At 42.1% G+C, this 13,818-nt stretch overlaps 2 protein-coding genes across 3 annotated transcripts in view; one reads left to right on the top strand and one right to left on the bottom strand.

Moving 5' to 3' along the window:
* Positions 1-7,713, top strand: part of UTP20 (UTP20, small subunit processome component) — a 62,382-nt gene extending 54,669 nt beyond the window's left edge. The window contains exons 56-63 of the mRNA XM_026863292.1: positions 383-514; positions 1,991-2,123; positions 3,269-3,468; positions 3,825-3,896; positions 4,622-4,882; positions 5,517-5,643; positions 6,824-6,969; positions 7,310-7,713. Coding sequence (XP_026719093.1) covers positions 383-514; positions 1,991-2,123; positions 3,269-3,468; positions 3,825-3,896; positions 4,622-4,882; positions 5,517-5,643; positions 6,824-6,969; positions 7,310-7,465 — 1,227 coding nt within the window. The 3' untranslated portion in view covers positions 7,466-7,713. The remainder of the gene's footprint in view (positions 1-382; positions 515-1,990; positions 2,124-3,268; positions 3,469-3,824; positions 3,897-4,621; positions 4,883-5,516; positions 5,644-6,823; positions 6,970-7,309) is intronic.
* Positions 7,714-8,147: 434 nt separating this feature from the next.
* On the bottom strand, positions 8,148-12,331 carry ARL1 (ADP ribosylation factor like GTPase 1). Of its 2 annotated transcripts, XM_026862938.1 has the most exons (5): positions 12,106-12,271; positions 10,681-10,762; positions 9,557-9,668; positions 8,704-8,882; positions 8,148-8,524 (listed from the first exon to the last, which is right to left on the bottom strand). In XM_026862938.1, exons 1-5 carry the CDS (start codon positions 12,194-12,196, stop codon positions 8,494-8,496), a joined length of 495 nt encoding a protein of 164 aa, XP_026718739.1. In that variant the 5' UTR covers positions 12,197-12,271; the 3' UTR covers positions 8,148-8,493. The 2 variants fall into 2 exon arrangements, with proteins under 2 accessions (XP_026718739.1, XP_026718747.1); XM_026862946.1 differs by lacking the exon at positions 8,148-8,524 and having other exon boundaries at positions 8,700-8,882; positions 12,106-12,331.
* Between the last annotated feature and the right edge of the window lie 1,487 nt (positions 12,332-13,818).

The raw sequence follows: 13,818 nt of genomic DNA, 5'->3' as shown, positions 1-13,818 counted from the left end.
TTTGTCCCTCTACAGTAGTGGAGTAAATGTTCTTCAACACTTCATCCTTTTCATCTCCATGTTCAGTTCTGGTTTATAGCTTTAAGCCACCTGTTTTTTTGTGAAGAGTCAGAGTATCCCCCAGAGCTTTGCAGCTGGGAACTAGGTTGAAAAAGGCCTTTTGGCATTGTTTCACGTTGTGTTTCCAGGAATAACTTGTGCTGCCGGGTGCTTTTGTCCTTAGCTGGCAGCATCTCCTTTATCAATAGTGCTCTGAAAACCATTGTTTCTTAAGATGCAGTTCCTACAGGCAAAAGCAGGGGCTGCTACCAGCTCCTGCAACTGGGAGCTGCAGGATTTGACTATCAGAAGTAATAAGGTGTGTTACTCTTTCTATTGGCAGAGCTCACACAGGAGGTTGGCTGCGCAGGCGTGTGGTTTGTTTGTTGAAGTGGAGGGAATAATGTTTGAACGGCGGCTTGAAGCTGTCCTCACCTTGATTGAAAAAGAAATCAACCCAATTAAATTTGAAAACGTAAGTAATTTTTTCCATGTGTGAGGTTTGGGGAAAGAGAATTAAGAAAATGGAAAAAAGGAAGAAGCATGGGAGAGATTTAACCGTTGGACCTACAGTTTGACACTGAGGAAAGACACAAAACACAGACATTTGTTCTGAGGGGGACCTCACTGACCTAGAACTAGATATTTTTTGTCTAAGCCCAAATTTGATGTCATGGTCACAGCACAAGGAGGAAAGGAATTCTGCAGAGGCACCTGACCTGAGCCTGTAACTATACTGTGTAACCAGCAGATAGATTGCTCCTTGCCCTTGCCTCTATCAAGATCTCTGTGGGTGGCAGGTGTTCTTGAGACAACCCTTGAGTCTCAGGCTTTTGGTTTTTACCCATATGACTTAGTGGGTTGACAGCATGCAGCAGTACGTACATCAAGGTGGCTTTCCCTACTTGTGGTCTTTCCTGCGGTGGTAGGAGAGAAGGTCTTAGTTTTTTTTGTTTAAAGTGGAGTTACAAAATCCACCATCAGAAAGAATGGCAGGGTACACAGGTAGCACTGGGACAGGTTAGAATCTGTTTAGTTGGAAAACAGCCTGACAGTTACACTGACAACATCTGTTTAACTGGGAAATGTGTCTGCTAGCTGCAGAGGCTTATTTTAAGTGTGGAGGTCAGGAGTGCATTGCTTGTGAATGTCTGCTTTTTTCAGTGTTACCTACAGCGTTAGCTTTCAAAGGAGGTCCCTTCCTGTACTTCATACCATGGGTTTTGTTTTATGGAAAATCTTTTCAGTACACATGATTAACTCAGAGTAAGAAGGCTGCCTCAGATTCTGTTGGCATGCGATAATCCCAAAGGGATCCCAGCCACTGCATCTGGGGAGTGGCCATGTATGTTACTAATGTGCAAGGGCAACATGCTAAACGAGAGAACCACCTTGGGGCATGTAAATTGGCAAGACATGAAAATACTTGCAGTGAGGAAAAATTCGGTGTAATCCACCCATGTGCTGCGACATGTAGGTAAATCACTAACTAGTTATATCAACCCAACCAGTGACTTCAGGCAGGGTGAGGACCTGAAAGTGATTTAGTAAAATACGGTGTGCAGAGTGTTGTCATAACTTGGGGCTTCTCAGGTGACACGGGCAAACCTGAGCTCAGCTTGGCTCTAATAATGAGAATCAGATGCACACAAATACATGTACAGACATAAATGATATACAGTGTGTGTAATTGCTTGCACTTTGAAACCTAACTGTTATAGTAACATCTGTATAAAAAAACCAAGAAGAATGATTCTAATAAGTCTCCTGCAGAGGTTGGGTCTTCAGAGGAAATGCTTCCGTGGAGCTACTTCTATTTACTTCGGGGAATTGGATACAAGTCAGCCCTCTGTTTCTTTGAAGGGTTGATCTGAAATGTATCTGGTAGGGTAAATAAGCACTGTCTTCAGGTTCTCATAAGCATCTTTCCTTGACTTGCTGATTTTATTAGATAACTAAAGAGGAGGAGGAGAAGGCTGCAGACAGGCTGCTCTTCAGCTTTCTTGTGCTGATAACAAAGCTAATCACAGAGTGCAACTTAATTCAGTTAACCAGGAACAGTGATGTTGTGAGCAATATCTGGGGTAAGTATCAAGAATTATTATGGCTATGTTAAAAGGAAGATTCTTTGTGCCATGTGGGGTTTTGCACCCTAATATAAACAATAGAACTTTGTTGTACAAGGTTTGCATGCTGCAAAGTGGCAGTTACTGGGCAGTGACAGAGAAATGGAAAAGGTTACATGGTTGATGGAAACAACACACCCTCTGTCTCTGGGAAGTATCCAAAGAGCAAATAGTTGCAAACTATTGCATGTTTGACCATAATTAACATCCTCTTGGATGAAAACATTCAGTTCTCCTTGGAAGATGAGATTTTCTTGATGACATAGATCATACATACAAGCCAGCAAGCAATGACATATGCTAGTAGTGCTGTAATTACTGTGTGTCTGCCAGGATGTTAAGGCCTAGAGGTCATTTGATTCAAGCAGTTTCCCTATGAGTGAGATTGTACAATGTCAGGCTGGCATTTGGCATTTTGTGGCCTTGGTTTTAATTGCTTCATTTGCTGTTATCAGAAGGCCTGGATCTGGCTGGTTAATATCTTCAAAGAGTTCAGCCTGCCAGGTGCTTTCAGTGAGATAGGAGATAACCTTTGTAAACTCTGGGTTGCTTGGTGATGTGCAGCTTGGACAGAGGCAAGACAAGAGGGTAATTCCATCTGTTCTCTGAAGTGTCTTCAGCTTCCATCCAGGGGTTCGATCTGACCATCTGCATTAGGGCCAGCTCACCTGAGTCTCACAGCAGCCAGGCCCCAGATATCATGGGCAGATGAGCTGTGGCACTGAGTCCCTGAGGGGACTGTAGTTGCTGCAGAAACACAACCTGTCAGCCAGTATTGGGGCAGGTGCCTTTTTGTGCCATGCCTGCTTTTCCTGTCCAGTTGCTATTGTTCTCCAGCAATGGCCCTGTCTTTGTATGTTTGGAAGTCCTGTGGGTGCATTCAAGATGGCTTGGTCATCGTGGGGACATTTGGCTACCTGTAGCTTCTTGCCACTCTCTGCTTTGACTGGATACAGTTGTTACGAAGTCTTTGGTTATGTTCTAAGCAGATGAGCCCAGTTCATTTCCTTAGCCTTTTTATTGTAGCATGTGCTGAGGCAATTCTGGTTCTTCTGTTCTCACTGGATCAGATCTTGTGCTGAAAGAGGTTTTCTTTCCCCCAGGTCATGTCCAGTCTCACCTGTGGTATCCTCACAGCTGGGTCTGGCTGACAGCTACTGAGATCTTTGGCTTGTTGTTTTCATTTTACAAGCCAGAAGATCTTGTCAGCAAGTGGAGGGAAAGAAAGGCAGGGAAGAGGAAAAAGATGTCAGCAGAGCTGTCTGCATCCACAGTCTTCTTGACTGCTGAACTGGACAAAAAGGTAATCATGTCTGTACTACTCCTTCCCCCATGCCCATTCCCTGGCTGGGACATAAAAACAGTGTTATCATTAGGCATGCACGTTTCTCTTACAGTTGCTTGTCTACCACCTAATCTTGATTGCTTAGAGCGTTTGAGAGGTGTCTCTGCTGCTGGGAGGGGGCTTCTCTAGGGTCTTTATTCTCAACAGCACAAAGATTCCCCTCTAGGCTGCAGAATGCAGGCAGAAGTTGTGCTTAGCTGATCCCTTGGCTTCCCCTGGGAACTGCCTTTGGTGACTGCAAAACACTGTTTTGAGTTTGTGCTACTAGCTTCCTTTCATGGAATAATTTTCTTCTCCTTTTTTCCTTTCCCCAGATGAAAGAACTTGTGCTTGCATTCTGCCATCAGCTGCAGTCCAAGTTCCTGGACCTGTCTCTGGGAGAGCAGGTAAGAGCAGAAGGTCTGGGACTGCAGGAGGGAACAGAGCAGGCCCTTGGCCCAAGAGGGAGTGTTATGTTCTCGTCAGGACAGCAGTGCCGGTGGCTGGTGGTAGCTCAAGGGCAAATACACAGTGCAGGGCCAGCTGCTCTGTGCTGAGGGCATCTGAGCAGATGCATGTCTCAGAGGGGCCTGGAAAAGCCCCCTTTGTGGTGTCAGCCTGGTGGAAGGACTGAGGGGTAGCAGGGACAAAAAGGGGAGGCACCATGCAGGGCAGGACTGGAGTCCCTTCTGTCGGGGGGAGTCTGGCTCTGCAGCCCAGACTGTAGCAGGCTCAGCAGCCAGATCCTGGACTCTTGGCTGTTTGCTAGGAGCATTTAGTCCAGCTTTATGCTGTTGCTTAAAGGTCTGACTTCACTGTGAACCTGGTCAGATCCACCCCTGTGGAGATGGGCTGCTAGAGGTGGGAAAGACAAAAGGAGCAGCCCTGCCTTATGGGGTGCTGAAGCCCAAATAGCATGCTAGCTCATGGGGAAAGACTCTCCCAGACTACAGGAGGATATTGAGGTGGGCCATCCTGTGTGGAGCAACATGCAGGGGTGAACCCGTTACTGCCTCCTGGGTTGGCCAGTTCCTCTTTCATATCTAGGCTTGGTTCTGACATACCCTGGGCACTGCTGGTGCTGATACTTGGGAAACCCATAGTGACTGACTACGTTGTTTTTACACTTCAGGTTATAAAGAATTTGCTTTTTGTGGCAAAAGTTGTTTACTTGCTAGCCCCTGGCTTAGAAGGAGGTAAAGAGGCAAGTTGTGGAGTGGAAGAGCAGGAGGCCTCAGAAGATGAGGAAGAGAAGGATGTTTCTGCTCAAAGAGAGGGAGGAAGAGAGGACACAGAAGAGAAAGGCCAGCCAGCCACACTGCCCTGGTTAATGAAGAAGCTCTCTCTCATGGCAAAGCGAGAAGCAGCATATTCCCCTAAGGTCCCTTTAAAGGTAGGAACCGGGTTAGACCACCTGCTTTTGATGTGGTAGGCACTTGCGCAGCAGTGTTCTCTGGCTGTTTGCTTCCAGGGGACCAGCTTCAGAGGGTGCTGGAAGCTGGTGCTGAAGCAAGGATTAGTAGATGCCAAAAGAACAACAAGCATCTCAGTTCAGAATTCTCACGAAATACTTGTGCCAGTCTGCTTCTTGCTGTTGGTTCCAGCCCTCATGTGGGGTGGTGAAAGGATGGGAAGGCCAGAGATGCTGAGGGGACAGAGCACTGCCTTTGGAGTTCATTGCTAGAAGGGGAGGGTATGGGAAAGTATCAGAAAAAAACACTGCCGTTCCCTGTGGTGCGTATAGTTACAGGGGGTGAGCTTTCATGTCGTCAGCTACATCAGTATAGAACAGTGAGAACAAGCTTGTTGTTCATTGTTAACAGCCAGCCTGGTGAAGTCACAGATCACACATTTACAGATCCCTTAGGGTTGTCTCATTTAAAGGCTGCACTTGGCTGACTCAGTTCCTGACTCAGGTGCCTGGGACAACGGACACTGAACAGCAATGCATGGCCCTTTTGCAGCAGTTCAGTTAGGCAGTTTCCTTCCAACCTTCCTTACTTCATGTCCCACACGCTCATTTTCAGCGAAGCTGCATCTTTAAATTCCTGGGAGCAATCTCAGTGGATCTGGGAAAAGACAGGATCAAGCCCTACCTTCCAACAATTCTCACCCCTCTGTTCAGGGAGATGAACAGCACCTATGCAGAACAAGGTAAGTGATTTCCTTCACAAAGAAGAGGAAAGTGTGTCAGAGCTCTGCCTCAGCACAAGCACTGCCCGTCATTCCTTTTGTCTGTTGAGGCACAGATGCCATAAGCAGTGAATTTCACCTACTTGCAGTTTAACCAGAACAGCAGGAAAGGTGAAGAATGTTGGCTGTCACAAAAATCTACACAGAAAAAAGACTGAACTAAAGTTAGGCAGGCTCCTGCATGCAAGTGGGTAAAGCTTGAGCGTGTGATGTAGTGGAAAAGACAAACCAACTGTCGTTTGGATATGCCATGAAAATTCAGTGTGCAGCACAGGGTCCCCACATCTCAGAAAGGATACAAAAGAGCTGGGAAAACTTGGGAGGAGAGCAGTAACTGTTCTAGGTAAGGAGCAGCTGCCTTGCCTACCCTGGCTTTTTTTGTAAGCTAAGCAAGTAAGAGACTTGGAAAAGATACGGCAGAGATTGAGAGTGTTGTGAGTGAACAAAGATCAGTGTTTTTCTTTCTCTGCCAGCACAAGAATCAGGGGCCTTCAAGTGATTTTTTTCAGAATAACTGCAGAGATGGTTTTTCACGATGGGAGGTGTAGACCCAGGGAACTTGTCACTGGTGGATGTTGTGGAGGCAAGCAGCTTACATAAAACTTCTCTGAAGGCTGTACAAACACTTGGACGAGGGATCTGTTGGAAAACTGAAGGAAACATTTGCCCTGCTCTGTTTTCCCTTAGCATCTCTTTGTAGCCTCCCCCCATCTTTTTTCTCAATTATTGTAGTGAATACTTTGTAACTAACTAGATTTCCTAACCATTAAGTCAGCCCTTACTGTGTATACTGGACAGATGCTGACTAACGAGGCTGGAATCCTCTCTATTTCCAGCAAAGCCTAGTCCAGAAGAGCCCTGATGGCTGTATACAGCAAACCACTTCTGTTAACCTCTAGGATGACAGTACTCTTCTGCAAAAAATTTTTGCTTCTCAGAAGCATTATTTTTTGTTTGCCTCTGAAGTTCTGCTTGTGGTCCTGTGGGAAAGCTGGTGAATGAACAGCTGATTTCACAAGTGCTTTTGCTTTGCGGTATATTGGGGACGATGAATCAGTGCAGTTTTCCTTTAGTAAAGAAAGGGGAATCCTTACTGGGCTCTTGGCTTTCATTCCCTATGCTGAAAATTTTGTTTTATTAGATCCAACACTGAAGAACCTGTCCCAAGAAATCATAGAACTGCTCAAGAAGTTAGTTGGACTGGAGGCTTTTTCGCTTGCCTTTTCTTCTGTGCAGAAACAGGCCCATCAGAAAAGAGCAATGAGGAAAAAGCAGAGGGCTCTGCAGGTAAGATTCTTCTTTCTCTTCTGAGAAAGATGGTTTGTCTAAAGGCTTGAGAGCTGACCGGGAAGGTGAGTTTGAGGCAGAACTTCACCATGAATGGGGACAGTTTCATTGTTTCATTTCTGAAACTTCACAAGAAACTGTTGAAGCTCGGCGTTGTGGGCAGTCAGGCTGGCAGTGATGCAGTGGTGAACCTGGGCAGAGCAGCCACACTACCCTCAGTTATGAGGAGCCTAAGAAAACCTGTGCCTTGTCTTTTCAGTCATCAGTTTCTTAGGCAGTAGTTGATGTTTACAGGGGCAGTTGTTAGTAGTAACTAAACAAATGTATTGGTTTTCACTAGACTGTAGCAAACCCTGACATTGCTGCAAGGAGGAAGCTGAAGAGACATAAGAATAAAGCAGAAACAAGGAAGAGAAAAATAGAATTCCTGCGCCCTACCTACAAGGCCAAGAGACCTCGAAGTCATGCACTGAAAGATTTAGCAATGGTGGAATGAAAAGGCTTTTCTTTCCTGCAGGATTAATTTATAAAAAGTAATTTTGAGATAAAGATCTAATTACCATTTAAAAAAACCCCTGTATTTTAATTGTATTTATTAGTATTTTTTCATGTCCTCTTTTTCATCTAGGACCTTAAACAAAAGCTTTTCAATTTTTTTCCAAACCTGTATATTTACCAGAGCATGTACAGTTGAATGGAAAACTACCATGATCTTTTATATTAAATTTTACTTCATTTTTAAAACATGGGTTATGTGATAACTGTTTATGCCTGTGATCATCCTAGCTCTGGAGAGAAAACAAACTTGCCTTTGTCTGTTTCTGCATCTATACTGCAACTTGACTGTCATTTCTAGCTAAGCTGAATAATAGCTCATGAAGGTGGAAGTTAAATTCAAATTACAGCCCTGGCACAGGAGGGCGGTAGGTGGCTAGTGAAGACATACGTTTTCCTTTCAGAAAGCCAATGCTACATTAAGAGCTAGAGGTACCCTGTTAATCTCTGCTGCTGTACTTCATTGTAACAGTCTATCACCACTGAAGGATTCTGAAGGATAACATCATTCTGAAGGATAACATCAGCTGAAGGAAACCTCTTTAAAAAAAAAGTTCAGCATGTGGCTGTCAGAACTGGCAGCAGTTGAACTTGTTCTTGTAACCAAGCAGCCTTGAGCAAGCCTATGAGTACAGCTGACAGTTAATGATTTTATTAGTGTTTTAATTACACAAATATAGTAGCCAAACTGAAAACCACCAGAGGAAGGGAACAAAAAACCTTTTTCCCAGCCAGTAAACTTTCATACAAATTAACCCAAGTACATCCTTTAAAGCAAGAAATGGAATAATCATAATGTACACAGACATTCACTTGATTCAGTTTTACAAATTCAAGAGAGGCATCCACATTAGCAGAGTCAAACTCAAATATGTCCTATTTACAAGTATTTTTGGCCTGAAAATACTTGACTGCAGAAAGAAGGATGCTAGGTGTAGCTGAAACTTCCTCGCAAGGGTCAGGTTTGTATCACTGCCTGCTCTTCAAGGCCTCCACCAACCTAGGAAAAAGGTTTAAGTCAGTTTACTAAAAAGTCAGTTCAATTATGTTGAAATACTTTCAGGAGAAAGCTACTCATTCTTCTAATGTGGAACTTTTGCTGCAGATCCAGTCTTTAAAAAAAAAACCAACCCACTGTGAAAGCTATTTTTTCAATGAAGCCAGCATAGACTTACTCACCATTCCATTGCTTCATCAAGCCCTGTGCCTTTAGTTGCAGAGGTTTTGAATATCTGCCATTTTCGGTCCTTCAAAGCTGGTAAGCCAAGTGCGTTTGCCATTTCTGTGGGAGTCATGGCCTGTTCCATGTCCTGCTTATTTGCAAACACCACCAAAATGGCTTTCTTCAACTCCTCTTCCTAGAAAAAGAGGGAATGATGCAAGGTGCTACAGGGACTTTTACTGAATTTACTTAAGCAGAGAAAACAGACACAATGAAAAGAAACTTCAGCTCTTGATGAGTTTCACCTTGCTGATTTCCTATCTTTAGAAAATTCTTCAGCGAAAGAATGGTATTTACTTTCAATTCCAGCATAATACCACCTAGGAGCAATTTCAAAACGTGGCCAATTATGCCTGTTACATTATGAAACAAGCTGATAGCTGGACTTAAGGCATATTGAAGAGCCTGGAGGAATTGTTTGGGGAAAAAAAAGAAATTTCTCGTCATCTTACTCCTACTACCCTGTTCTACATACATTCTTCAGCTTTGAAACACATCAGGATACTAGTTACTGTTAAATCCTTCAGGGCATGATTTTGCCACCACTGAAGTACTGAGCAGCTGTCCTTGCAGGCAGATAAATTTTTGTATGACCAAAAGGCTACATGTAACTAACTGCCCCAAACTGTGAAACATCTGCAGCGTTATTGAGTACTTTTCAGTCAGAAGTGCTGCATGGGCCTAGTCTGAGGCCTGAAGGTTCACAAGTGAACTTGAGCTTCACTTGATACACTGACTCAAATTTCACATTCACTCCAAAAAGTTTCAATTTCTGTTCTACTGATAAAATTATCATCCTTATTTTCTTACCTCTAGCATAGCAACAAGCTCTGATTTTGAAGTGCCAATTCTGTCTCGATCACAGCTGTCCACTACATAGATAACCGCATCTGTATTTGAATAGTAACACCGCCAATATGGCCTGTAGAAGAAAGATGAGTGCCAGTCATAGTTTGCACTTTTAATAGTGCTTTTTAGCCAGATAATGAAAACCACGTTACCCAGAGGAAATAAAAACTGTCTCTGGGGTGAAAGGCCCCAGGAAGCAAGCAGGAGATACCTTCAAGAGGCTACAAAAGGAACAGACAGTACAAATACACTCAACAGCAGGAAAAAAAAGCACCAAACGACCCTCGCAAAAAAAAAGCAGCTTGAAACCAGAGAAAGGCCAGAAGTGCTGGGAAAAAACTTATTTGGGATGCAGGACATCATAACTGAGGGTTGGAGAAGCAAAGAAACACAAGATTCTGCCATAAGTAATCATTATAATCACCAAAGGAAAATAAACAGAAATCTTAAATTAATTCATACAGGCAAGTAATTAAAGGATGCAAAAACCCCAAAGGATGAAAACAAACAAAACATTGTTTTGAGAAATTTTCAGAATTATCTTACTGAAACTAAGAAGGGAAGGAACCTGCACCTTACTAATTAACCTACCTACAGTGCACCCTACTAACTAACACTCAAGAAAGAATCACAGGAAGACTGTACAGGGGTACTGAAGAGATCACTACAATTATGCATATAATAATTCATTACAAAACTTGTAAGGCTCGCTACAAAATATTATCTTCTATACCTAAATTCAACTTCTTAGCTTTGCATTCTTAAGAATACCTGAATAATAACTTTCAGGTTTACATCACTCACTTCCCTCTTTAACAGAATGCTACAGAATTGTCCACTACACAAGTAAACTCATTTTTCAAAGCAAAACCGTATAAATGAAAATATTCACTTGTTTCTTTCCAATCTTGGTAGTCCAACACGGCTTTTATTAACTGAACTCTGTCAGAGGAAATTACTCTCCTGAGAATGGGCTATTTTTAAAACTTAACCAATTTTCAGAAGCACTAGCTATGAGAATTCCAAGAACTTAGCATTTTTTAGAAAAATTTCATTATATCTTTTGATTTTAAGAGATCTATTACCTTATGCTTGTTTGTCCTCCCAGGTCCCAAACTTGAAATTTCAGATTCTTGTATGTCACTGTCTCTACATTGAAGCCAATGGCTGAAACAAAGTTAAAACAATTTCACTGCTGATTTTTCTTTATTTTTCTGAAGACGTTACAGCACCTGGTTTACAATTTTTTAGGCCTGAAAATTCTCAGTAGCTACATAATAAAGTTCATACCCTTTGCAAAGTTACCCCAACAAACACTTATGGCTCAAAATAATGCAGTAATTTTTTTCTTTGGACAGTAAAAACATTGTAAACATTGTAGAGGTTTGTAATGTGCTACAGTTGTTAAAAATGAACAGAAGTGTTCCTGAAATCACCAGAAGAGCAAGGGTTAAAGGAAGGGCCCGTTTTGATAACCAAGTACAAAACTGACAGCAACAAAATACTAAGGAATGTGTCCTTCCTGTCAACGCCAGACCTGCACTCTCCTAAGACCACAGCAGAACCAACTTCTCAGCAGAAGACTTGACACTCTAGTGATGTCAGTAAGGTTACAACATATCACATAGGTCATTCCTTTTCCTGCCAGTCCAGAGAAACACAACACAGGAAAGTGAGTGTTGGATGCAGACTGCCTAAAATTTATGGAGGCTGAAATCAGCAAAACCCTAGGGCAAAAGGATTATGGCGTAGTAAACTGCTAGCTTCTAAAAGGTAAAAACACCTGACCAAAGTCAGCTTATCATGGCCATTCAGGAGGAACCCAAGAGACGTCTCAAGCCAACTATCCCTTGTCCATGTTACACAGAGTGACACTAGCCAGAGTGACACATACATTTGGGTGCCTGTAATAGGTGGGTATGGCTGCATGAATGCTAAGACAATTGGTGAAATCGGTTACATTTTTTAAAATAAGCATCATCTCCTTCCATAAGATCTTACACTGAGTTTTGTTACATTCCTACATAAGGTAAAGCTGAAGTTAAACCATCTGATTTCTTCTCTAACACTTCTGTTTAACACAAACTGAAGACCCTTGTCAAAAGAGGTACAATTCGTTGACACCATCTATGCAGAATTTTTTTTTATTACAATAATAATGATCTCTAAAATTTGCATTCATAGATGTATTTGGAAACAAAAGACTTACTTATATAGTCAACGGTTAACATTTACCTTTCAAGAAAAGCCTGCCAAATCATGGTAACAATCTTAAAGTCAAACACTTTTTGCATTCAGCAGGGCAGCATCAAATATTCCTTTATGTAGTACTTCTCTAGCACACTGTAATACTGTTAAGCAAGAAAGTCTTAAATAGAACAGTGCAAGGTTCCCACAACATAAGGTCCTTCTGTTCATGGAGAAAGCCGGTAGCAAGTTCAGCTGACAAAAGTTTATGTGTTAGAGCTACAGGCAAATTGGCTGGATTTACTGCGGGACTGATCACTTACTCGGAATGGTGGTAACAACTTCTCCAACTTGCAACCTGTAGAGAATAGTTGTTTTTCCAGCTCCATCCAGTCCCAGAATGAGAATCCTCATTTCTCGAGTTCCAAACAAACTGGAAAAGATGGTGGAGAAAAAGCCCCCTACAAAAACCAGAACAGAAAAATGTTTCAATGTCAGCCAGCAATATGGCGTATACGGAAAGGCAGACCTCATTTCTTACTGAGCAACACTACACTTCTTTTCTCCAGTTAAGATACACAAGTTCAGGTTGTCGCTCAGACACCTGTGGACTAAACTACATTATATTTTCCTGGTTTTATGCTGCTATTTTATGGTAGCTCAATCCAGCAAAATCACACTGCAGCAGCATCAAGCTTCTTTATTGTGGTTAGGATTTTTTTTTCCTCTTATCTCATTTACCAAAATCTAAGTCAACTTCTTTTTTGTTTATATCAGTCTCCTATCTTTTTAATACAAGAGACTATACAAGGACATGCTGAAGCCTGAAAGAACTCTTTCTGATGTTTAGTCTTCCACAGGTCCATCCACTTCTATTTTTTTTAACCGAGTACAAACCTGTAGGTATGTTTAAATCACAGTCCATTACAAATGATGAAGCTGCACTAAATTAAGTTCGCTTATGTTACAGAGAAGTCTAGGAGCTCATTTTAAATGCACTTCTTTATTTTTTGTTTTTTCCAAATCTGGCTTGTCCCAACATCTCATTTATTCTTTAAATGCATGTAAGAGTACTTATGGCCAGACTAGTATCTGGTCTGTGCCTATTAGATGTTTAAGTGTAGAAAGAATACAAATGTTCTAAGACAGTAACAATGACATTTTGCCCAATTATTTTTATAACAGATATATCTAATGCTAAATAATAGTTTTGTAAATCCACCTAAACCCTACGTAAAAGGTAATACAACACCAAACTAGAATCACATTTGATAAATATATCAGAGATTAGACAAATTAGGAAAGATATGCAACCAAAATCTTATTGAAAGAGGTTTTGATAAAAATATTCCCTGTGTTTGCCTTTCTAGGCATCTGTGATGCCTTTCCAGGGAAAGGAGGGAGCAATGAGCTGCGTGCTTATGTGTAAGGAGAAATTCAAACTGAAAACCGGTTACTTTACTTTATCTAAGCCCATCCCATCACAGAAGCCACGCACACTATAGACCTGGAAAACAAGAAGGTATAAGGGACCATCTGTTGCCAGTTTTCATAGTGCTGCTCAAGGCGCTGTTTACCGTGAGACAGGTAAATAACAGAACTGAGCTGCAAAAGGTATTTCAACAGAAATATTTCAAGAAGGCTACTATGGGATCCATAGAGGCCTAAGAAATGATAACTCTTTCAGTCAGTAATTTTGCTTACTGCCAGACACCACTCATTCCCTCTTTTTATATATGCTTTTCCCACAGTAAAACACTGCTGAAATACTAGCTGTAATAGGTCAGATTTATGTTACATCACTTAACCCCTAGATTCGGGTCGCTTAATACTCCTTCTACATTATTTACTACTCTAAAAATCCTTCCTTACTAGCAACCCGTTACGTACCTAAATCGGGGTTTTATTTAGACACGCCTAAGGAGTACAAAAGCATTATGATCTCTGTCCAACGCATGCTCCTGCTGTGCTGCTCCTCCGAGCCGCCATTGCGCAGGTAGCGACGAGCCGCTGAAAACGCTGCCTGGAAGCTGTCT

Source organism: Athene cunicularia (assembly GCF_003259725.1).
Source record: "Athene cunicularia isolate RWA chromosome 1 unlocalized genomic scaffold, athCun1 chr1_part2, whole genome shotgun sequence".
In the NCBI taxonomy this organism is placed as follows: domain Eukaryota; kingdom Metazoa; phylum Chordata; class Aves; order Strigiformes; family Strigidae; genus Athene; species Athene cunicularia.
The sequence above is the reverse complement of the archived record's forward strand: the minus strand, read 5'-3'. Positions and strand labels throughout refer to the sequence as shown.